Below are 23,539 nucleotides of genomic sequence, written 5' to 3'. Positions count from 1 at the left end.
ACTCCTTTACAAGGGCTCCTGGAGAGCCCTGAAACCCCTTAAATATTGAAGTAACACTTTGTTTTAAACAGGCCAATTGGGGCTGTACCTGGCTGTCTTTTTTTTAAGTTTGTCACACTAAAGAAAAGGCCAGTATGGTTTGATATTCTTTGTGTCAAACAAAAGTGACACATAAAGCAAATTCAAAGCAGCAAGGAGGGGCAATGTGTTTGTGGGTATAGTTGATCCTTTCCCCACCCCGGAAATGTGTACAATACTGATTTGAAAGCTGCTGAGATAAGATGCATAGCTAAAAGAACAAAGAGACTCATCTTTTGGATGGTAGCACTAGAATCTGAAGTGTAAGTTTTGCAGTTAGAGGGATGTTGAACAGATTGCCAAAAAATCTCTCCTAGTCATGCATCAGTGCACTTTATTTTAAGCTCCAGGTACGTGACTCCTCATATGTTATGTTAAAATCTAACAGCCTTGGGACTGAAGTCACGCATTTATGCATAGGGTCCTACCTGTAGGCAGTAATAATACTTAACGCTTATATAATGCTTACCATTTTCAAAGCTCTGTGCAGACGCTAATTAATTAATGATTAATGGGAATAACAAGTATGATGCACAGTCAGAGTCTTGGTTCCCTCACAGTTCTCAGCCAGTTATTTAGCTGTGTAACATAGGTTCCTCCATACTTTACTAGTGATAATCTGAGATAAAAAATTAGTTCACCTGGACCTTGGTTAGGAAAAGAAAGTGCTTTATCCATTAAACAATGTGATTATTTAACTCCTCGCAGAATGCCTCCCTACTATAGTAGCCTAATACTTGTCCCTGCTATGGGAGAGACTTTGCAAATTAGATGATGTAATTCTAACATGAGAGTAACTATTCATACATTCATTCATTCTAAGGCTAGCAGTTACCATCAAATCATTAATGTTCCTCCAGTATTTCCCATATTGGGTCTAGAGGCTTGTGTCTGACTACAGCGTATCTTTCAAAAAGACATTCAGTCTTGGTATTGAGAGAGAGAGCCCACCACTCCTCTTGGCAGTTTGTTCCAAAGGTTAATGTCCCTCTCTGTTTTTTTTTTTGAAAAAAAGACACACAGTTGTTGGGTGTGTGTATTTTTCTCTCTCTCTCTCCCCCCCCCCCAACAACTGTATTTCTCATTTGAATTTGTCTAGCTTTAATTTCTAGTCATTCCATCTAAATGTCTTAATGACTGTGTTTAATTCTCTGAGCATGTCCAGAGTGAACAAGATGTTACTATTGAAAAAAAGCACTGGTTTTAAGAGCTGAGCTTTTGAGTTTGATGGAATTATGACAATGGTGGGATAACATGTGTGTTCGTAGGGTCTTATAACCTATGTAGGTCCTAAATCTCGAAATAGCTAAGCCACTTGAACTTCAGGAGATGCTTACATAGAATGGGACTTTTTTTAGGACAGTGTACTGGTAAACTCAGTTTAATGGTATTACAAGACTTGTGGTGGTTTCCATTTTACAAAAAATACCCAAGTACTCAGAAATCAGGTCTATGAGATTCTGGGCCACAATTTTGCCATTTTAATTCCACTTCTTTTCCTATCTAGTTGTAGGATGCAACCTTATAACAGGATGGTTAATAGATCCCCCTCCATAATTATCTAAAAAAGATACTAAGGTGGGCTGATAAATGACTGATATTCAAATGCTCTAAGCTGAAAACATCATTGCTCCAATGCTGCAAGCTAGAGCAAGAACAAAATGATCTTTGAATTCAGACCTCTCATGGCCATCTATGAGTCTATGCTGTTTTCAGTTGTTTCATTCAGCCTTTATCTTGTTCCGTTTGGAGCAGACGAACTGTGTTTGTTCTTAGTAAAAATACAAGTCGGAGATGAAAAGGTATGTTTATTCTGAATGAAATTAATGTTTATTTGCTCTGTGCAAAATTACTTTCCATTCCAACCTTGTTAAATAACCTTGATAATAAATTCAGACACCAACATTCTTCTGAAAGCTTGTCTAATACGTTATATAAAAATGTGCCCAACATTATAGGGAAGCCTTCTGGCATTTTCCAGAAGGGAAAACTTCTGGTAACCAACATAATCTAATCAAACTTATTAATTATTGTACTGAAACCAATACAAAGACAATAATTATATAGTTAAATACTGAAAAATTATCCAGCTCTGTAGAGTGGCTGCTTGGGTTCCATGTTATTTCCAAATCTGGCTTTGGTCCAAAATTCAAACAATGGATGTGAACAGTCTGTAATCTCACAGACAACTCTGCTTATTACCGTTAATATTTCTTCCATTTTTAATTTAGCAAGGGGAACAAAGCAAGGTTGTTGGCTGTCATCTCTGCTTTTTTACATGGATTTTGAACCGTTGATAGCTCGTATTAGTAAAAAAAAAAAAACAAAAGAAAGATAAAGACAAGAAAGAAGCTGTAGGGAACATACAGCAGCCTTATGAGCTGACAATTTATTACTTTTTATTACAGATCCATCTCTTCCAGTTTCTGTTTTTATAGGCTTACTAGAGGAATTAATGTTCCACTTGGTATAAAGATCAAATTTAATAAGTCAGAATTGGTGCATGGGCTGTGGATTTGAGCCTAATTTTTTTCCACAGTTTGGATTGTTCCAGGCTGAATCAAATACTTTTGTAAACGGGCCGCACTCACCCCTGCGGCGCCTCCTGCTGGTGACTCCAGGAATTAGCTCTGTCCAGCGCTGGAGCGCCCTCTGCAGGCTGGTGATTCGCCTGTCTTCAGGCCCCCGTGTCCCTCCCTGGACCCGGTGCCCTTTTACATGGGGGTGCTGCCCCCTGGCAATAACCCCTTTTCTCTCAGAGCTTCCCCTTCTCAGGGAACCCCCACCCTCTATCCCTACCTTGCCTCAGTATATGGCTACTGCCAGTCATTGTCTAGCCCCACACTCTGGGGCAGACTGCAGTATCAGCCTATTCATCACTGGCAAGGAGGGTTTGGACCTGCTGCCTTGGCCTACCCCTGGGCTGCCTCTGCAACCCCCAGTACCTGTTAGCCCTCTGCTAGGCCGCAGCCTGGGGCTTTCCAGGCTGGAGCGCCCCAGCTCCTCAGCCTTTCCCCAGCCCTGCTTCACTCAGGTATCCAGTCTCAAGCTCCCTGCAGCCAGGCCCTTCTCTCTCTGAAGGCAAAGAGAGACTGCCTGGGCCTCTGGCTTCCCTGGCCTTTTATAGGGGCCAGCTGTGGCGTGATTGGGGTGTGGCCCAGCTGCAGCCACTTCCCCAATCAGCCCAGCTTTTAGAGCCACCGCTCTCAAGCCCTGCCAGGCCACTTTTTAAACCCCTCAGGGCAGGAGCAGAGGTCCACCCTGCTACACTTGCATAATAAATGATCCTGAAGTATTAAGGAAATTCAAAGGCTGGACATTGGTTCAATACATGGAATCCGATATCTCCCTTGATCTTGATGAGCAAAGTGCTTTGATAAAGATGAGCATTCTTTCTTGATTGTTGTAACAAATGCAGGTGTTCCCTTACACAAAGGCCTGGTCTACACTGGGTTGGGGTGGTCAATGTAAGATACGCAACTTCAGCTATGGGATAGTGTAGCTGAAGTCGACGTATCTTATTTCGACTTACCCCCGGCCTCACGGCGCGGCTCTCCCGTCGACTTCACTTCCGCCTCTTACCCTGGTGGAGTTCCGGAGTCAACGGGAGTGCGTTCGGGGATCGATTGCTACCCGCTGATCTGGTGGGTAGTGTAGATGTACCCTTTGGATCATTGTGGTTAAATTAAATAAGACATTGTTGCAATCTGCCTGGCAAAATAAGAAGTCACAAGCCTGATTCTGAAATTATGTTGACTTCATTGGAATTATTCCTTCATTGGAATATTTACGCTAGCATATGTGAGATCAGAATCAGTGCCTCGAGATAAGAAAGTTACATCTTCCCTCCAATTTCCCTAAAATTAAGCTACTTCTCTAAGGGCTGGATTGAGCCATTAACCTCCCTCTATATTTAACCTTCTCTGAAGGACCACTGAACTAAGTGAATCCATGAAGTTGTTGAAGGTGGGACAAGTACATGTGCCTTTCCTACCAACCAGGGTTAGGAGTTTCTGTGTCAGAAGACTCAAAGCCAGATTGAGTCTTCTAGACCATCCCAGTTGGGAATGCAGGATTGAAGGCCCTGTATCTCTCCCCACCCTTTGCTGGTCTGCCACTAAGACTGGTGGATCTCAGGGAATGCTTTTCACACACCTCCTGTTCCCTCCCTCAGACTGGCTTGAGTGCGTGGTTCAGACCTGAGTGGCCTTGGCAAGATGCCCAGCCACATATTGCAGGTTAATGTAAATTTAAAAGTTCTACATCATACAGGGCATCTGCATCTTTGTATGGTTACCATGAGCAGTGACCACAAGATATCTGTAATATTTAGTTAATTCACGTCAGTCAATTTCCTTTGGAATGGATGCATAGAAGAAAACTCAATTTGTTTTCACTAACAGTAGAAGTCAGAAGTTGCTGGACACTAGAATTCTAAATTCTGATCACTTACATACCCCACAAGAACCTCCCTTTGAGAGATCCTAATTCAAAAGATGCTTCCTGCTTACTAACAGCTCTAAATAAAAAAACAACAACATACCTGTCACTATGCCTTCAAGCATAACAGAGGAAGGTGAAACATTGGAAGCACTGAGAGAGAGTTCCACCACCAATCCATTTCATGAATATGTAACAGTCATATACAGATTATGGGCTGGATTCTTTCATTCATCACAGCCACTTTGTGCTACTCAGGCAAAGTGAAGTGAACATATTTTGGCCAGAGGTAGCCAGTAGAGAATTCCCCGTATGTGAGGGAAATCTCAGCTGGTGTCAAGTTGTCAGAGGCATAGCTTCCTGTTGCACCAGCAGTCCTCCTTTCATCTTCCCTTGCATGCTGGGGGAACAGGATGGGAGCATGGTGGGACAGAGCTTTACTACCTCTGACAGTGGCATAAGGTAATTTGGGGAGCGTCAGCTGGCGGCCAGACTGAAGCCCCTCTACCTCCCTGTACTGAGCAGAGCTTAGGGATGGGGGATGGTTTCCACCCTATAGATAAATATAAAATACATAACATGTCACTGTATTTTATTTAGCAAGAAGATATATATCTGCACACAGGCTTCATGGAATATACAAAGTCTGGATGCGATTTAATTTTGTTTTTGTTTTTTAGTTCTCAGATTATCAGAATTACATTGTAAACAGCTGCGTAAAGGAGAATCCAACAATGGAAAGATCCATTGCTCTTTGTAATGGTATCTCCCAATGGGTACAACTAATGGTACTCAGTAGGCCAACACCACAGCTTCGGGCTGAAGTGTTCGTCAAGTTTATTCATGTTGCACAGGTCAGTTTCACTTTGACCTTTTTGTGTTTGTCATATGTCCTTTCTTTGAAACTGTCAGCCCTTTACAGGTAGTGGTGAAGGAGGAATAATTATTCTCCAGTGGGATCAGCTGGGAGGGATAGTTGGCAGTGGTCTCTTTTTATACCAAATGATCGAGTATCACCTTATTTTCAACTGCAGTAGGTCTCTCCCTTGAGACCCAAATTGTAGACCCATTTGCTCAAAGCAGCTAGACTTCCTTTCGAACCACTCAGTACTTTCCCTTAACCTTCCAGAGGTGTCACCATTTAGAGACCCTATTTGCTAGTGAATTACTGTGATAAAGAGAACATGCTCCAGATTCTCCTGAACAGGAGCATTGAATATTGTTAAAATCTTACCTTTGCACTGAAGAGAGGTGTCCTTTGGAGACGCGCTCTGCCTGTAGAATAAAAAGGCTTTTTGTATAAAGGAAGAGCTCTCACACCACCCCAACAAATGAGAACATTGCTTGAGTATAAAAGTGGAGTAAGATTGTTTTAAAATGGTAACCAAGAATGATGTGCTAGACAGGAAATTGTTAGGAACTCTGTAGAACCAACGGAACCTAGGCCCCAGCTAAAAAGGAAAGCATAGTTTGGATGTATAGAGGGAGATACATTTCACAGCTTCAAACCTTAAGTAATTGATATTGTTTGTCAATACAGAAGCTCCACCAGTTGCAGAATTTCAATACTTTAATGGCAGTGATAGGAGGTCTCTGTCACAGCTCTATCTCCAGACTCAAAGAAACAAGTTCGTATGTTCCTCATGAGGTCAACAAGGTCAGTATCACTGTACTCGGTATCATAAACATACAGTTTAGTTACCATCAGGCAATACAGATTGGACAACCTTCAGGCAAACAATTTTTATTTTTTTCCCCCCCAATTACATTTACAGATTAAAAGATTCCAAATATGCGGTGATGGAAGTGCGGGGAGAGGGAAGATGGGGAATTGGTGACTTGAGGCTGTATTTTTAAGGATACCTAATTTAAAATCATCTTAATTTGTGAAGCTAAAATCTGGGGGTTTAAGTGGTTTGGAAGCTGAAAATATTGGTGGATTGCTTTTTAAATTATTATTAAATGTGTAAGCAGTTGTAAACTAGGTTTCATTTGAAGCCAGAAGATTTAGACCTGTAGGGTTACTTTGTTTTGTTTTGTAAATCTTGGCTTGGCTTTCTGGAGGATAAAGACATGTCAGTGAAAAATAACATGGGCTGTCTCTATACCATCTGAAGAGACAAATATGTTCACATGAACAAAATCATGAACACAGAAAATATGATTAATTTTACTATTTTGTTTATTTTCTTTAGGTGTTTAATGAAATGACAGAACTGCTCTCATCTTATAGGAACTATGACAATTATCGACGTGCTTACAATGAGTGCACTAACTTTAAGATCCCAATCCTTGGGGTCCACTTGAAAGACCTGATCTCCCTTTATGAGGCCATGCCAAATTACTTAGAGGACCAAAAAATTAATGTGCATAAACTACAGTCTCTGTATAACCATATAAATGAACTGATACAACTCCAGGAGTTGGCACCTCCCTTAGAAGCTAATAAGGATCTTGTACATCTGCTCACGGTAGGTCTGTAAGATCACAGAAACACTGCCTATTTCGAACTGCTTTTCATGCATTTCTCAAGTGTTTAAACCTAAATACATACTTTTCTACAGCTAATATGAAAAAAAAGTAAGGTTTTTAGGGTACAGTAGGGGTTACACAGTAGTCCCGATGAGGACATGGGCTGTAAGAAAAGGTAGTTGATAATACAAGCTGTTTGGTAGTTTCCTGGGGGTTATTTTTATAGGAAGGAATTAAGACATTTGTCTGTGCTCTCCTACGTTGGCAAGCACTGCCTCACTTTCACTAAAGAGGCACTAACTAGGGGCAGAGCTGCCTTTACTCCCTGGATACACTTGGAGAGATAGAAGGTCTTATAAAAGTCTCCAGGTATGCTGGAGGGGTTTGCTGTGCCTGTTACTGATAGTAGCTGCTGTGTGCTTCAACATGAAAAGGAAGAGGCATCATAAGATGCTATTGGGATAAAGGTACCTCAGTTCTGAGGAATATTTTACTTTACTTTGTGAAGCTGCTGTATGGTACCAGCAAAGATTGCCTGGAATTAGCTTGCGTTTATGTACCGGGGTAGCTGTGTTAGTCTGTATCCACAAAAAACAGTCTGGTGGCACCTTAAAGACTTAACAGATAACAGCTTATTTGGGCATAAGCTTTCGTGGGTAAAAAACCACTTCTTCAATATCTGAAGAAGTGATTTTTTTTTACCCACGAAAGCTTATGCCCAAATAAATCTGTTAGTCTTTAAGGTGCCACCAGACTCCTTGTTGTTCTTGTGTTTATGGTGGTTCTTCCTGGAATATCTCTGCCAGGACAATGTTACTAGTTCTGCAGGGATGCTATCCACATTAAATAAGAGATGTGCATGTGTCTCAATATCATTGTTTTAGTCAAAGATTAAAGGTCTAGAAAACATGACCTATATGGGAAGATTTTAGAAATTGGGTTTGTTTAGTTGGAGAAGAGACGATTGAGGGGGGACATGATAACAGTTTTCAAATACATAAAAGATTGTTACAAGGAGGATGGAGAAAAATGGTTCTCCTTAATCTCTGAGGATAGGACAAGAAGCAATGGGCTTAAATTGCAGCAAGGGCAGTTTAGGTTGGACATTAGGAAAAACTTCCTAGCTGTCAGGGTAAATAAGTACGGGAATAAATTGCCTAGGAAGGTTGTGAAATCTCCATCATTGGAGCAGGTTAGACAAAGACTTGTCAGGGATGGTCGAGATCAGGGGTAGGCAACCTATGGCACGCATGCCAAAGGCTGATTTTCAGTGGCACTCTCACTGCCTGGGTCCTGGCCACCAGTCCGGGGGCTCTGCATTTTAATTTAATTGAAGCTTCTTAAACATTTAAAAAACCTTATTTACTTTACATACAACAATAGTATAGTTATATATTATAGACTTATAGAAAGAGACCTAAAAACGTTAAAATGTATTACTGGCACGTGAAACCTTAAATTAGAATGAATAAATGAAGACTTGGCACACCACTTCTGAAAGGTTGCCGACCCCTGGTGTAGATAATTCTTAGTCCTGCCATGAGTGCAGGGGACTGGACTAGATGACCTCCTAAGGTCCCTTCCAGTCCTACGATTCAAGTTGCTCCTAGAGTGTTATCAAACTATGAAGAATTATTAATATGTACTTACTTTTCCCAGGTTGTGCTGTTTATTTTTAGCAGGTTGCAATTTAACAAGATGGGCCAGTTTTGCTTCCAGCTTACAGACCCTGTTTCAGCAAAGCAATTAAATACATACTTAACTTTAAGCACATAAGTAGCTCTACCACTGGGACTACCCATGTGCTTGAAGTAAAACACCTGTGTTACTGAATCAGGGCCATAGTCAGTCAGGTTTTCCTACAGAGCCTTGCTAAGTACTGAATTTCCCCTAGCCCCACCCCTAAAAAAAAAACCCCAAAACAAAAAATGCTTTTAATACCTTGTTTAAAGTGATTTTATGTTCCTAAACTTTCTTATTTTCCATAACATTTTAGCAAAAATAATTGTACACATTAGAAATATATACAACTGCAGCCATTCACAATTTCAGTGCAAAGCCTTGAAAATGGGGGGTGTTTTGTGACTGTATCAGATGTACATTACTCTGGGTTTGCTGTAAGACTTTACAATAGTAGATTCTCTCTGGCATTCCAGGGCCTGGGGTTAGCCTATTCCTCCCCCAGGCTCACATCAGTCTCCATCCTACTCCTTCCTATTGTCTTTAGTCACCTGCTTTTGCATCAGCAGACATGTCAGTGTGAAGAGGTGGTGGTAATTGCAGGGAGGAGTGATTAATTCATAATGAAAATATTATTTGACAAAATTAGCTTGTTTTTTGAATTGCCAGAAACCAGTTTAAGATTTATTGGTTATTTGAAATTATCATTACAACTTCTGCAATAATAATTCTTGATCTGTAGGTTGTTCAAGTGGTTTTTTGCATATATTTGAAATCAGAAACTTGAGTGGCCTTGTTCAGTTTTGTTTGGACGTGTCACATGCTATATTTCTGGGCCCTGCTTATACAAGTATGAGAGATGCCATCTTGGCTGGTACAGCAGGAATTGACCTGAGGAACTCTAGAGCTAAGGGCATGAGCTACTGTAGCTTGAGCTGAAGCTCTCGATTGGATACAGAGGATGATCTGTACAGGCATTCCTTTGTGGCTTACATAAGCACAGCTCCTAGAATCAGCTTTCTAGTGTGAATATTTGTATGCAAGAGTTCCGAATTCACTTCCTGTGAAAACTATCTAATATCAGCTGAGAATTAGTTATTTGCAAGAACTTCCTGCCACTAAGCTTATTTGCTGGAGTATTTGCAGAAACCAAGGCAAAAGGGGGTGTAGGCAAGCTTTTTTTTAAAAAAAATTCTCTCTCATCCAGGTGCAATAACAGCCCCTTTCTAAAATTAATGGTGGTAGCACCAGGATTCTCACTATGAATAAGCAACCCATCTTCTGGCTCTTGCATGTACTTACCCACTGTTTATGATCCCAGCTGGGTTTGATGAATTCAAGATGTTGAAACAGCAGATTTCAGGCTGACAGCATAGACTGAGGTGAAGAGTAATAGCAATGAAGCTATATGCCGCCTCCTTCAGCTCCTGTGATGGGTTCTCCATGTCCAGTGATGGATCGATGCTGTTTGAGGGCTATGATGGTGCAATTCAGCTTCCACCATTATCAGATTTGGTCTGCATCCCAGTGTCCCCTGTTGGTTGGGTTAGCCCTCCAGATGACCCAAAAAATTACCACCTTTCAGGGTCCACAAAAATAGTCAAAAAGAAGGAAAAACCCAGACACACTAGGCTACAGCTTCTTCATCAGGGTCTGAGTGGACACTTCTTCCCTCTATTGAAGGGGCTCGCTCAGTCTTCCTGTAGCCCTGCCAAATGGTCTTTTGCTCAGCTTCTTTCCAATCTTCTTCCTTAAGCCCCTTTCTCTTTGACAAGATCAGCACCCCTGGGAGTGGAGGACTCTTCCAGAAATACACAGAACTGACAGTTGGCCTTTGTGCAATGCAACAACAGAATTTTGGTCTTTCCAAAGAGATTATTTCTTTGTAAAAGGTAGTGTAATAATGTGAGGCTCAAAATCTCAGATATAGCGAAACAAATAACGCAGTGTCTGGGCAATAATAACCATAGGAACTCCATATGGTAAGACTACAGTGGAGTGGAGACCACTTATTTTCCTTGTAAAAATGCAGTAGCATATGAGAAGTATCAAGCAATAAAAGCACTTCTGTGTAGTTGTTGGAATTATAATAGTATAAAATGTTCTAAGCTACTGTCTGCCGGATACAGATTTATCGAGTGAGGTTAAGAATTTTTCTGACTTTAAAAGGCCACTCATAGGTTTCCCTTTGAGAAACCAATTAAAAATGGCTTCCCGGACTCTGCTGAGCATATGGAAACCAAAAGAGATACCATACCACATCTACAAATAACCAACTCAGCAAGAAACTCAATAGTTCTTGGGAACAACTTCCTTGAATTTGTGGATATCGCGATAGTGCTAAAATGACCTGTACAGCTTCGATAACTTTTCTCTTTGTGCGGGAGTGGGAGGAGGTGGGAGAAGGGGTCACTGAACTCTAAGAGCCATGTCAATTCAGAGAGGCTAGTTAGACTACTTTTCTCTTTACAGTTACATTTGTGTGTGGCATGCTTGAATAAAATCTATACTGAAATGAATTCTAAATAATTAAAACATTGAAAAGCAATTTTGTTGCACAGAAACCTAATTTTTCCCTAAACTTCTTGGGCAGCTATTAAAGACAAATCTACCAAAATAGATTTTGAGTCATAAGTGCACACAGGCAGACATCTCTTGTGGATGTGATAGAACCCCCATTGTAATGTCATGGGGACAACAGACTGTTATTGGGTCACTTATTAACTCACACTGCTAGATGCAGATATCTGATTGTACTTGCGTCCATTTCTCAGGCGATGGGAACAACAGATTGGCATTTGGAAATGTGCCTATTTCAAATTGCTATCAGCACCCAGGCTTTGAATGAGTGTTCCCCTAAATGCATGGTTTTGTAGCACAGCCTTAATTAACAATTAATTCACCAGCAAATTGCATGTGCACCAGAAACAAGTAAATCCACGGAATACCAGCAGCCGCTTAGAGACTAATACAGTTCTGTGTTTTTCAGCTGTCACTTGATCTTTACTACACTGAAGATGAAATATATGAACTATCATACGCACGAGAGCCAAGAAGCCACCGAGCTGCAGTAAGAGCCTTTCCAGAACCTTAACAAAAATGGTTTAACAACAATATAAATTTCATCTCTAGTAGACACTTTGGTTTAGGCTACAGCTCATTAAAGACACTGACGTGTTTGTGGTATATCGTTGTTACAAACATGTTAGTGAAGCACAATAGAAATAACAACTCTATATATGGGCCTGCTTCTCCTCTCACTCTTATGATACCAGTGTAACTGCATTTATTTCGATTATGTATTTGAAATATATGGAGTTACTCCTGATTTATATCCGCATGAGTGGAGAAATCAGGCCCATGAGTTGCCCCATTGACTGTCAACCCTAATTCCAATAAAGCAACAGGCGTCTGACAATTCCAATAATCTGCCCCAAGGCATTTTTATAATAATTTATTTTTTCAAATGTTTTTATAAACACGGAAAAGAAAGCTGCTTACTGTGACACACTCTCAGGGCGTCCAGAACTGTAAGTCACCTTGTTAGCCCTCTGCCTTTACAAAAGAGAGATTTGCTGATGCTAAACCAACTGACAACATCCTGCCACCCCAGTTGGTTAGCCAGCCGAACAAACGCCTTAGGACTCTGCCAGCCCTTACTTTGCCTTGCAGGTAACACTTGGTGCACCCCAGTGCCCAACCCCCCGGAAGAGCCTTCCCTTTGTAGTATCCAGTCCCTGTCACCAGACATTCACAAAAGCTTGTTCGCTCCGCTGAGGAGTCACACTTTACTGTAATATTACAATCCTGAGATGAAGTTACAGTAAAATCAAGAATAAGTTTATTAAAAGTGAAGAGATTTAAATGAGACTATGCAAAGATAATAGAAACAGAAAATGGTTACAAACGAAAGTATAACACTTTATGGTGACTAAAATTTAACTTGACAGGCTACAATCCTCGTCTATGTTTCTCACCTAAAGGCACCTCTCAGCATCACAAGCTGAGAATCCATGGGTCCAAAAGGCACTGGCCTCTTTGTTCCCTCAGTGATGAATTCCCACGGGGTTCTTTCCCCCTTCTTATAGTCCAGAAAACATTTGAAAAGTATTCTTTTGCCATGTGCCCCCAGCCAAAGTTCTCCCCTGCTGGCATGCAGACGCCATGTTATCTATGCTGTTTTCTCATCCTTGTGTTAATTTGCTTTTCCTGTTGACTTAATATGCTTGCTTTGTGTTTCTTTTAGCATGCTCAATTTGACATCTGAGACCTAGGCAGACAGATAAATCAACATTCCATTGTCTAGGAAATATACACTCAACTGTGTCCCCACACATACATCACAGTGATTGTGATGACCAGTGTGATATAAGTTTTTTCAACTGACACCTTACAATATATATTCTTTACAAATAAGTACGGTGACAGCAATATGTTAGGTGTAAGTTTGTCAGGCCTGATAGCAGTTGCTGTTATATGACAGTGATCTCTTTGCCATTATGCATTGAGGGGCTTTTAAGGTCACCCTTACATTGCATAAAACTGATCTCCTGTTAATCAAAATGCATAGGACTGAATGTAGTAGCAATGGTGAAATTACTGCTGTTCTTGGTAAATAGGTTGAAACAATAATAATTAAAAGTGTTCATGATATCATAGAGACTAACCAGCCGTTATAAAGGAAAATTGTGTCTCACTGACAGCCTTTGACAAAGTCCTTCACAAAAGGCTAGTAAGTAAATTCAATAGTCATGGGGTGGGATACATAGTTTTGTCAGGAAGCAGAAACTCGGATAGAAAAAAGGAGTTAAATGGTCAGTAGTTTAACAGGATGCCACAGGCTCCATACTACGACAGGTGTAATGCAATATATACTCACTGAGCTGGAGCAGGGAGTGAAAAATGAACTAGCAACATTTGCAGATGACACAGTTTTTTAGACTAGTCAAGACTGAAAAAATCCATGTAAGGAATTGCAGCAGTAGTGGATTAGTTTGTGTTGGGGGGAAAAACAGCAAAGAACTGCACCTTGGCAGGAATAATTTGAACTCCTCACCCACCTTATTGGGCTCTGAATTAACTGTAATAACTGTGGACAGCTCAGTGAAGACCTTCCTCTCAAGTATCTAGTACTTACCACTGTCAGAGAGAGGATACTGGACCCAGTAGGCCTCTGCTCCTGGCTAGCCATTCTTATTCTTCTGTTAGACAAAGGAAAGAACTTGTGTATTGACAATACTTGATGAGATGGTAATAAGTTTCTATAATGTTCATTTTAGCCTTTGACACCTTCCAAACCACCGGTAGTTGCAGACTGGGCCTCAGGCATAGCTCCAAAACCTGATCCAAAGACAATCAGCAAGCACGTTCAGAGAATGGTGGATGTAAGTGGCCATTTTACCAAGTATGTTTGATTACATCCTGTATATGATAGTATATGTAATGAGAAGCTGCATACTGAAAACCAGACATCTTCAAAACTGTGCTGAGTCTATTTGTAAACAATGTTAAAAACATTGCATTTTTTGAAAGCACAATTTTATTATAAGTGGCAAAGAGTCCTGTGGCACCTTATAGACTAACAAACATATTGGAGCATGAACTTTCGTGGGTGAATACCCACTTCATCAGATGCATGTTATGTAATTTTATTATAGTAGTTATAGTCTCATCAGGGGTATCAGCTAACTGCACTGCTACTTAAACTGCAGCACACATTCATTCTTTGCTAAAGTTTGTTTTGATACAGTGTGTTTGTCGCAACTGGGACATGGGCGGTCTGACCTAGTGGTCAAAGCAAGAATCAGGCCAGGTCACATACCAGAAAGTCAGAGTCTGAGACAGGCCAGACGGCGAACTGGGAGTCAAATGTCAGGAGGCAAGTAGGGTCGGGAGACAAGCTTGAGAGCCAAACCACAGATCAGGAACCAGAGTTGGGCCAGGTCAGGCTACCAGAAGAGCAGAAGCACACAGTCCATAGCAAGGTGGATCCCAGTTGTATAAACAACTTCCTGTTCCTGTGCTGGGTTTAAATAGGACTTTGGACGGATCAAGCTTCCAGGACTGGGGCACTCTGTCGGGGTTCAGCTTCGATTCTGACAACAGTTAGTAGGGCTCTGAAGGACGGGGTGGAACCTGATCGCTCCAATGAGCCCTATAGACCAGGATTCAAGACCCCTGGCCCCTGCCAGTGTTTCACATGTGTTTTCACAAATTGCTTGATAACAAGAATTTGTTATGAGCTAGAGGAACTTTTAAAGTTAAGATTTAGGACCTGATTCTGCAACCCTTATATACTTAATAGATGCAAGCAGTCACATCAACTTTAATGGTGCTACTCAAGGGTTGCAGAAGTGGCCTTAATTCAGCCAGGTACTTAAGTATGTGGGCAGTCCCACTAATGTCACTGGGACTGCCCCTGAGCTCAGACTTAAGCATATGCTTAAGTACTTTGCTGAGTTGAGGGCCTACAAGAGAGAAAGTAACTTTTGGCTTGTCTACACATAGAGGTTGTGCAGGTGCAAGTTATATTGGAGTAGTTAAATCGATCCAAGTATTTTGAGTGTATTCACACCATTGCTCTTGCACAAGTGCAGACACAACTGGGGTTGCACAGCCTTGTTGGCACAGAGCAGATTATAGTGAACATTTTTAAGGAGGGAACTAGGAGACAGAGAGGCAGTGGGGGCCTGGGAGCCCAAACTGAGAGTGTGGCAGGTGGTGATGTGTGGGAGAAGGCAGAAAACACCAAGCAGAGAAAGCAGGGGAAATGGTCAATAGTGTTTGTAGTGGAGCTATAGGGATATAGAGAAGGGAAGGACACTTCTGCCCTCCCCCATAGCTGTTTCTGCCTGGTTTCAAATAACAAAAGCAGCAGGCACTGAGAATCGGAAGGAAGCTCCTGAGCTCAGAACTACCCTCTTGTATGACAGGTACTGGCAGACGACCTTGTTTTGGATGAGAGTTTCTGAGCTCTGTTTACGCATGCTTCTTGCCCAAAGAGGAAGGAAGTAAATTCTCTACCGTCAGGTCTAGGCAAATGTGCTAGGCAGTATAGCCCCTTTGATGAACCCAAGAATGCTCTGAAAGGTTTGGCGTTCTAGTGGCTTGCAAATGGGGCTCTTGGGAGTTTGTAAAACGTCTTAAAAGCCGAGTGACTTTGGGACAAGCTGATGGCTAGATCAGGAGTGAAGAAAGGTCACCACAGCTCAGTGCATCAGTCACTGCTGCAGTGTAGGCTAGAAGAGGGAGGATTACTTGAACTGATGTCGCTACACTAATGAAAGCATGTGTCTACAGTGCTACTCCATTGATTTAACATGCCCTCCAACGTAGAGCTGCACTGATGAAATAAGCTGGGCAACTATTCTGGTTTAACTACAAAGATCTAGTTTGGGAGATGGCGTGTGCACGCGCCTACTCCCACTTTAATCAAGAGGGCTACATTGGCACAACCTGTGTGTGTAGACCTGGCCATAGTGGCTTAGAGAGGGGGAAAGGGGCTGAGTGTGAAAAACAAAGGGATCTGGGGAAGGGAAGTGCCACCATACCTAAGTAGTGGGGTTGCACACACTATGGAGCAATACAGAATTTGGTCCATGTTATTTAGAATTTATCTTTAGGTGTTGACATCAGTCCAGAATGTACGATGGGTCTATAGACTTAAGCAGGGCAGGCAGCGAGAAAGGTCCTTTGCACTGTTTTAAAGAAAACCATTAAAGTTTATTTTACACTGAATGACTGAAAAGCAATACGTGTTTTTGTCTGGGATGCTAATGTGTTTTGAACTTAATTTTTTTCCAAAAAAAGGTGATAAGTAATTTGTCCAACTTCATTATAATTTCCTCTATTATCATCTTATCCAGTCTGTCTTCAAAAATTATGACCATGATCAGGATGGATACATTTCTCAGGAAGAATTTGAAAAGATTGCAGCCAGCTTTCCATTCTCATTTTGTGTCATGGACAAGGACAGGTGTGTGTCTGTGAACCTCATTTTTACATCTGTTTCTACATGTGAGCTTCGTAACAGATAGTTGTTGTCATAAGAGATGTTAAAACCACCCTTCCCTCTGCCAAAATGAAAGTGGAAATGTAACTCACAAAAGCACCTTCTGAGTTAGTTGCAAATGACCTCGCCCACCTGCAACAAAATCAAACCGTTGTCTCTTGTGAGACTCCAATATTCTGCTTAGACCGATTAAGATATTACACTTCAATTTTCTCCAAAGAATATTTTGTTGAATTATATTCAGTAACATTAACTGTATTGAACATTTTTCTAAGGTGAAAAACTGTCTCAGAACAGGCTTTTGTTGTTGTCGTTGTTAAAGACCACATAGAGAAATAAATTATGTTTGGCGCAGACGAGTGAAGCCTGTGTTTCGACCAAATGACAACAGATTTCTGTGTTAGCCAAAAGTGTTCCTCAAAATAGAGAAAAATGCAGGTGTGGTCATTTGGAGTTTCTTTGGCCTGCCAAGGATTAACATTAGAAAGCAGAGAAAATTAAAATTTTGACTCTGCCAGAAATCCTTGGTATCTTTCTTCCTCCTAAGAGAGAGCACGTTTTTTAACACTGCATTAGAGTTTGTAAAGAACAGTATGAATTCCTGTTAGAAGGAATTTATTCCCTTGCTTCATTTTTTTTTGTTGCTTTGTTTTGATAATTGCACAGTGTTCTGAAGCTGTTGTGAGGTTGCATCTCACAAGAAGCTATTTTGTTTAGTTGTATTATCTATGAATTAAAATGCAATTTAATGAGTTTCTGTAGAACCCATGACCAGCTTGACCAGATTATTGAATAATTCTGACATCTACAGCGGTTAGAAGTGGGGGTGGGAGATGTAGTTAACTCTCCTTGTGCTGCTGGAAAGCAGAGCCCCAATTAACCATCTCTCTCATTTATTTGCAGGGAAGGTCTGATTAGCAGGGATGAAATAACAGCTTACTTTATGAGGGCTAGCTCGATCTATTCTAAATTAGGTCTTGGCTTTGCTCACAACTTCCAAGAGACCACTTACCTAAAGCCTACATTCTGTGACAACTGTGCTGGATTTGTAAGCTTATTTTTAAGTACATTACTTTAACATCTATTAGCATAACGATGTTTCTTCAGTCTAGTAAGAAAACATTTATCATTAATATTGAAATCTTAACATTAAACATGTAAATTGTCCTATTGACCATGTTTCAATAGAGCCTTTTTCCTCATTAGTGTTTTTGCTTCTCTAACATTGCTCCTTCTGCCTCGGTTCTTCTGGCTGCCAAGGCAGCCGTGTTTCAAGCTACATCACTGTCAGGCAAGAGGTTCAAAGCCCAGCACCTCCCTCTCCCTGAGTTTGTTGGGACTGGCCCAGCACTGAGAGCAGCTGGGCCTGCTTCCTGTTTAGCAAAGGAAGACGGGGCAAGCTGACTGCGCTGCTCCCTGGTGACCGATTCCTGGGATCGGCATCATGCTGTTATGGGGCGATGTCTGATATGGGTTAGTGATGGCTCCTGAAAGCATGTCACAAGCTAGAGACTAGGCTTTACAAAAGCGCAATAGACGTGACTTGTACGACCCCTGCTACTCCAATTCTGGAACGTCTGTGCAGATCAGACACGATTGACTGGCAAGAAAAAATATCAGGCTTCAAAACAAATGGGTGGGCTTTTGTCACATACTTATGCATGGGGGGGGGTCATCTGATATGCCAAAATTCAATGAAATATCTTAACACAAATATGCCTTTTTTTCCCTTTGGGTCTGAATTCCAGCTCTGGGGAGTTATTAAACAAGGATATAGATGCAAAGGTAATTACTACTTCCTCTTCTGTTGACTTAATGCATAGTTGTGAAGGTGCCCTGCAAAATCAATGATAAGATTGTAGCCTGAGGATACATTACTTTTTCCATAGCCTCACTTCAATCCCCACATCTAAGGAGGCAGATCCCAGGGGTGTCAGCTGGCAGAGGAAGCCATGGCCTGAGATCTGGAGGAGGGGCAGCTGGCCCTCAGCCAGTTTGAGGTCATAGGACCTCACAACAGATGGCCCTAGCCCTCTGCAAATCCTCACAGGATCTGTAATGGACACTCCTGTTTCACAGGGAGGCAAACCCCAGCAGAAGCATTTGGGGAGCTCCACAATGGAAATCTTGCAGTTTTCTCCTTCTTCTGAATATGCTCCTGCAGGCTTTTGCATGGGAGAAGACAATGTGACCATGCGATATTAAGTAGGCATCTGGGCCAGTACCACTGTAATGTGTTGTGCTTGGCTGAGTGTTTGCTAGTGGGATATCTTCAGTATAAAAGTGGTTTGAATGGTACATTGCACAGGGATGCAGTTAAATATATTTACCATCCATTTGTGGTTTCATACCATACCTTGTAGAACATGTAAGAAGACCTCTGCAGTTTCCTGGGGAGGTAATACAGTGTGGGAACGGATCTCAGATGCTGCAGCAAAACCACTAAATGTTACAAACCTTGTTTTATTTGTTTACAGACTGTGGAATGAACTGTCACAAGCAGTGCAAAGACCTGGTTGTATTTGAGTGCAAGAAAAGATCCAAAAGCATGACTGCAGATAACAGCCCGACCTCAGCCCTCGCTTCTAGCCTCTGCCCTGTAGGAGTCAAAGAGCAATTCCATGGTGAGGAAGGTTTAGATCTCTAAGATCAAAGTGACTGCTATATAGGACCCCTCCCCCAACATGCTGATTGAATACCTGGGTGGTGGGTGAAGCTTCCCCTAGGGGAGGCTAGCTCCCTGTCCCACCTCTTCCACCTACAGCCCTGCCCACACTCCCCCTGCTTTGCCCAGGCCCCCCCACCCGTCCCTCCTCTCCTCCCCCCTCCCTTGTGAGGCTCCCACCACCTGCCACATTCCTCCTCTCCTTACCCCCAAGCCCCCCCCCCCCCACTCAAGCTCTCTGAATCCCTCCTCTCCTCCATGGGGGGGGGGTGAGGAGGGACACAGCGAGCGGCAGGTGGGTGAGTCTTGCGGGGAGGGGGTGGAGGAGAGGAGGGATGCAGCAGGTGCATGGGCAGCCTCACAGGGAAGATGGGGGCGGAGGAGAGGAGGGACATGGCAAGCAGTGAGGATCTGTGGAGAGGCAGGGTAGAGTGGAGGAGAGGAGAGACTCAGCCGACAGTGGTGGGGGCCTTGGGGAAGAGCAGGAATGGGAAGAGGCAGAGTGGGGCCACCACGGCCCAGGCATCTGTGCCAGGGAAGGCTTATACTCGCTGCCTATGATTGAATAGCATTAGTTAATAAACACTAGAATTCATTAACAACATATTGACTACGGCCAGAGCCAGACATAAGTAAACCTAGCTCTGGGTGCACCCACCACTATCCCTCTCCTGCTCACAATATTGCTAATTATTTCAGTCCGGGTCATTTCCTGAGCAGAGACCTCCAGTTGTGTGAAATTGTATGACATGCACAAATTCCCACAAGAGCTGAGCCAGGATGCTGCCCAACTTTTCTCAGCTGTGACTCAGAGCATCTGAGCCCAGCTGTCTAGCAGTGAAAGGCTGATGTGTTAACTAATTGTGCCACCTTGTGACGAGCAGATTGCAGTGTGCTCTAGTTTCTACCATTTGGCAGGAAGCAATTGCAGTATTAAATAAGTGGCTCAGGGTTAAATTCAAATTTCGCTTCTGGGTTTCTAAAATCAACTCGTGTACATTTCATGTGCACCAAGAAAATTAAGAGCCATAATTACATTCTTTTCTTCATGTCTCTAGGTGATTTCAAACTTCCTCTTGGTCACCTTAACCAACCCCCGTACATTAACACTCAGGCTGTGGCTACACTTAGCGCTTCAAAGCGCTGCCGCGGCAGCGCTTTGAAGCGCTAAGTGTAGTCAAAGCGCCAGCGCTGGGAGAGAGCTCTCCCAGCGCTGACCGTACTCGGGGGTTAGCCTCCCTGTGGGGAATAACGGACAGCGCTGGGAGCCGGGCTCCCAGCGCTGGGGCTTTGACCACACTGGCGCTTTGCAGCGCCGCAATTTGCAGCACTGGAGAGGGTGTGTTTTCACACCCTGCTGCAGCGCTGCAAATTTGTAAGTGTAGCCAAGCCCTCAGTTGTACAGATTTTTACTAACTGTTCATTCTTTCCTGCCTGTCTCAAGCAAGGAAACATGGCTTAATCTCAGATTTAATCAGTTAAGCATCCAAAAGAAGAAGTGTTTCTCTTGAATGAGACTCTCTCTTGAATGAGGCTATTTCTTTTTGACTCAGATTTCCCCAAGATATTCACTCTCCTCATCTTTGAGCTCTCCTGCTCTTTGCGCATCGCCTCTGTCTGTAAACCTGCCTGTAACCACACCCCCAGCCTCAACTGCTCTGATGGTGGAGTTCTCACTCAGGCCTCCATATAAAATGTAAATGTTTCATAGTGCTGGTAATTAACCATTGGAACTGTTTACTAAGGGTCGTGGTGGATTCTCCATCGCTAGCAATCTTTAAACCAAGGCTGGAGGTTTATCTAAACAATATTTACTAGGAATTATTTTTGGGAAGTTCTATGGCCTGTTATAAAGGAGGGCAGGCTAGATGATCAGAGGGGTCCCTTCTGGCCCTGGAAGCTATCAGACTGCTTGCACTGACCTGCTCTGTGGCCTCCCTCAGGCCCATCTCTCTTTCCAGACTCCAGAACATGGAGGGCTGTAACACATGCAGATATGGCCATCCATCTCGCCACAGCTGCATCCTTCGTTAGCTCCACTGACTCCCCGTTCATTTAAAAGTTCTCAAATTGTCTCTCTTTGTCACCTCAAGTGCTTGCCCTACATAGTTACTGCTGTCAGACTTGGGTTGCAAGGTATCCAATTTTCAACCGAACACCTGGTCGAAAAGGGACCCTCCCCAGCCCGGTGAGAATGAGGGAATGAGGGCGGGGAAGAGCAAGCGACGGAGGGAGGGGAGATGAATGGGGCCGGGCCTCGGAGAAGGAACGGGGCAAGGGATGTTCAGTAAGAAAGTTAGCAACCCTGCCTGAAACCAACAGCTTCAGGTCCCACAATCACTGATTTCCCAGTCTCCACAGAGCTCACCTTCTCTGTGCCAACTAGGGCTAACCCCCGAGTCCCCCGAGTCCTCGGAGTGCTCCATGCAGTATCCAGTCCCTCTCACTGGACACTCACAATAATTACCAGGTAAGCTGTCCCCAAAGAAACAATGTACACACAGCTTGGCTGGTACGTCTCAGGATCTGATCCTTTTACAACACCACAGCACTGTAATCTACTTATATGCTTATTAACAAAGATTATGATTTAAGAGATATTGATAAAGGATAATGAGTGGAAACAGAACTGATTACACAAATAAAAAAACCCATAAAATGAAAGCCAAGGTCTACACTTATTAATGGTTACCGTTCCTGTTTTATAAAGTAGATCTTCTCCCAAGGATTCAGTTATGAGAGAGCTGCTGGTGCTCAGTCAAAACTAGGACCCAAGTTTTCATAACTATCGCCACACCCTTCAAGTAAGGAGATACCAAAATGAGAAATAAAAGGAGAAGCAAAAAGCCAAACTCATTGTTTTGACCCCACAGTCAGGATTGCTGCCTCCTCTCTTCCCCCTCAACCCCATTGTGCAGCCTCCAAGTTGTCTTCAGATCCTCCTGCTGATTTGAAATGCAAATGTAGCTCCCATTGTGTTTGGTTTACAGTGCTTAATCTACATATTAACCTAGGCAGACTTGTGAACATACATGCCTTTGCCTGGCGAAACCAGTTCTTCACTTCTGCTGGGGAATAACACCTTGATACAAACCACAAGGACACAATTTTTTACATCATATAATCAGTACATAGATATCACAACAATATTAATGATCAGCAAGATACTGGTTTTCATTTAAGATCTCACACAATGTGCTTTACTGATAAATGCCATGACAGCAACATCTTAGGTATAAGTGAGTTTAGCAGGCCCAGCAGGAGTTGCTGTTACAGAACAGTGAGCCCTTTGCCAGCTGGCGTGAAGGAGCTCTTAGAGTCACACCCTTACCTCTCCATTTCTCATTCCATCTGCTTTAATTTGTTGCTTTCATTTTGTAACTGCTGTTTAACTCGCAAACCATTTTGGGATCACTTACATGAAAGACATTGCACACTGAAGTATTTAATTGCACCGGTTTTAGAGGCGTAAGCTAACACAAAAAAATTGTGATTTTTCTCTAAGGCCGGGGGAAAGGAAGGGTATGTAAAGGTGTAGAGAGGTTGTTTTACCTTTGTATTTGGCACTGGTGTGACCACTGCTGGAATACTGTGTCCAGTTCTGGAGTCAACAATTCAAGAAGGATGTTGATAAATTGGAGAGGGTTCAGAGAAGAGCCCAGAGAATAATTAAAAGAGTAGAAAATATCCTTGCAGTGGCAGATGCAAAGAGCTCAATCTACTTAGCTTAACAAAGAGAAGGCTAAGAGGTGACTTGATTATGCTCTCTAAGTACCTACATGGAGAACAAATATTTAATAATGGGCTCTTCAGTCAAGCAAACGAAGTATAACATGATTGAATGGCTGGCAGTTGAAGTTTGACAAATTCAGACGGGAAGTAAGGTGTATGCTTTTAATAGTGAGGGTAATTAACCATTGGAACAATTTACCATTCTCCATCAGTGGTAACTTTAAAATCAAGATTGGATGTTTTTCTAAAAAATCTGCTGTAGGAATTACTAGGAGGAAGTTCTCTAGTCTGTATTATTTCATTTTCATTCATGGTACATAAAAGGTTGTTACAAGAAGGAGAGTGAAAAAATGTTCTTGTTAACCTCTGAGGATAGGACAAGAAGCAATGGGCTTAAACTGCAGCAAGGGAGGTTTAGGTTGGATATTAGGAGAAACTTCCTAACCGCCAGGGAGGTTAAG

At 42.4% G+C, this 23,539-nt stretch overlaps 2 protein-coding genes across 7 annotated transcripts in view; one reads left to right on the top strand and one right to left on the bottom strand.

Moving 5' to 3' along the window:
- Positions 1-23,539, bottom strand: part of FAM98B (family with sequence similarity 98 member B) — an 89,831-nt gene that overhangs the window by 15,215 nt on the left and 51,077 nt on the right. The window contains exon 10 of the mRNA XM_039534398.1: positions 5,753-5,793. Within this exon, the coding sequence (XP_039390332.1) occupies positions 5,753-5,793 (41 nt within the window). The remainder of the gene's footprint in view (positions 1-5,752; positions 5,794-23,539) is intronic.
- RASGRP1 (RAS guanyl releasing protein 1) overlaps positions 1-23,539 on the top strand; it is an 83,513-nt gene that overhangs the window by 42,983 nt on the left and 16,991 nt on the right. For all 6 annotated transcript variants that reach the window (XR_005597533.1, XM_039534393.1, XM_039534392.1 and 3 more), the window contains 9 exons: positions 5,199-5,372; positions 6,059-6,175; positions 6,714-6,989; positions 11,660-11,740; positions 13,950-14,054; positions 16,536-16,645; positions 17,585-17,729; positions 18,430-18,466; positions 19,159-19,305. Coding sequence is in view for 5 of the 6 variants with exons in the window: in XM_039534393.1 (XP_039390327.1) it covers positions 5,199-5,372; positions 6,059-6,175; positions 6,714-6,989; positions 11,660-11,740; positions 13,950-14,054; positions 16,536-16,645; positions 17,585-17,729; positions 18,430-18,466; positions 19,159-19,305 (1,192 nt within the window). In the remaining variant the exon portion in view is untranslated. The remainder of the gene's footprint in view (positions 1-5,198; positions 5,373-6,058; positions 6,176-6,713; positions 6,990-11,659; positions 11,741-13,949; positions 14,055-16,535; positions 16,646-17,584; positions 17,730-18,429; positions 18,467-19,158; positions 19,306-23,539) is intronic.

This window comes from Mauremys reevesii, linkage group 4, assembly GCF_016161935.1.
Source record: "Mauremys reevesii isolate NIE-2019 linkage group 4, ASM1616193v1, whole genome shotgun sequence".
Lineage (NCBI taxonomy): Eukaryota > Metazoa > Chordata > Testudines > Geoemydidae > Mauremys > Mauremys reevesii.
This window is presented reverse-complemented; position numbering and strand designations above follow the sequence as displayed.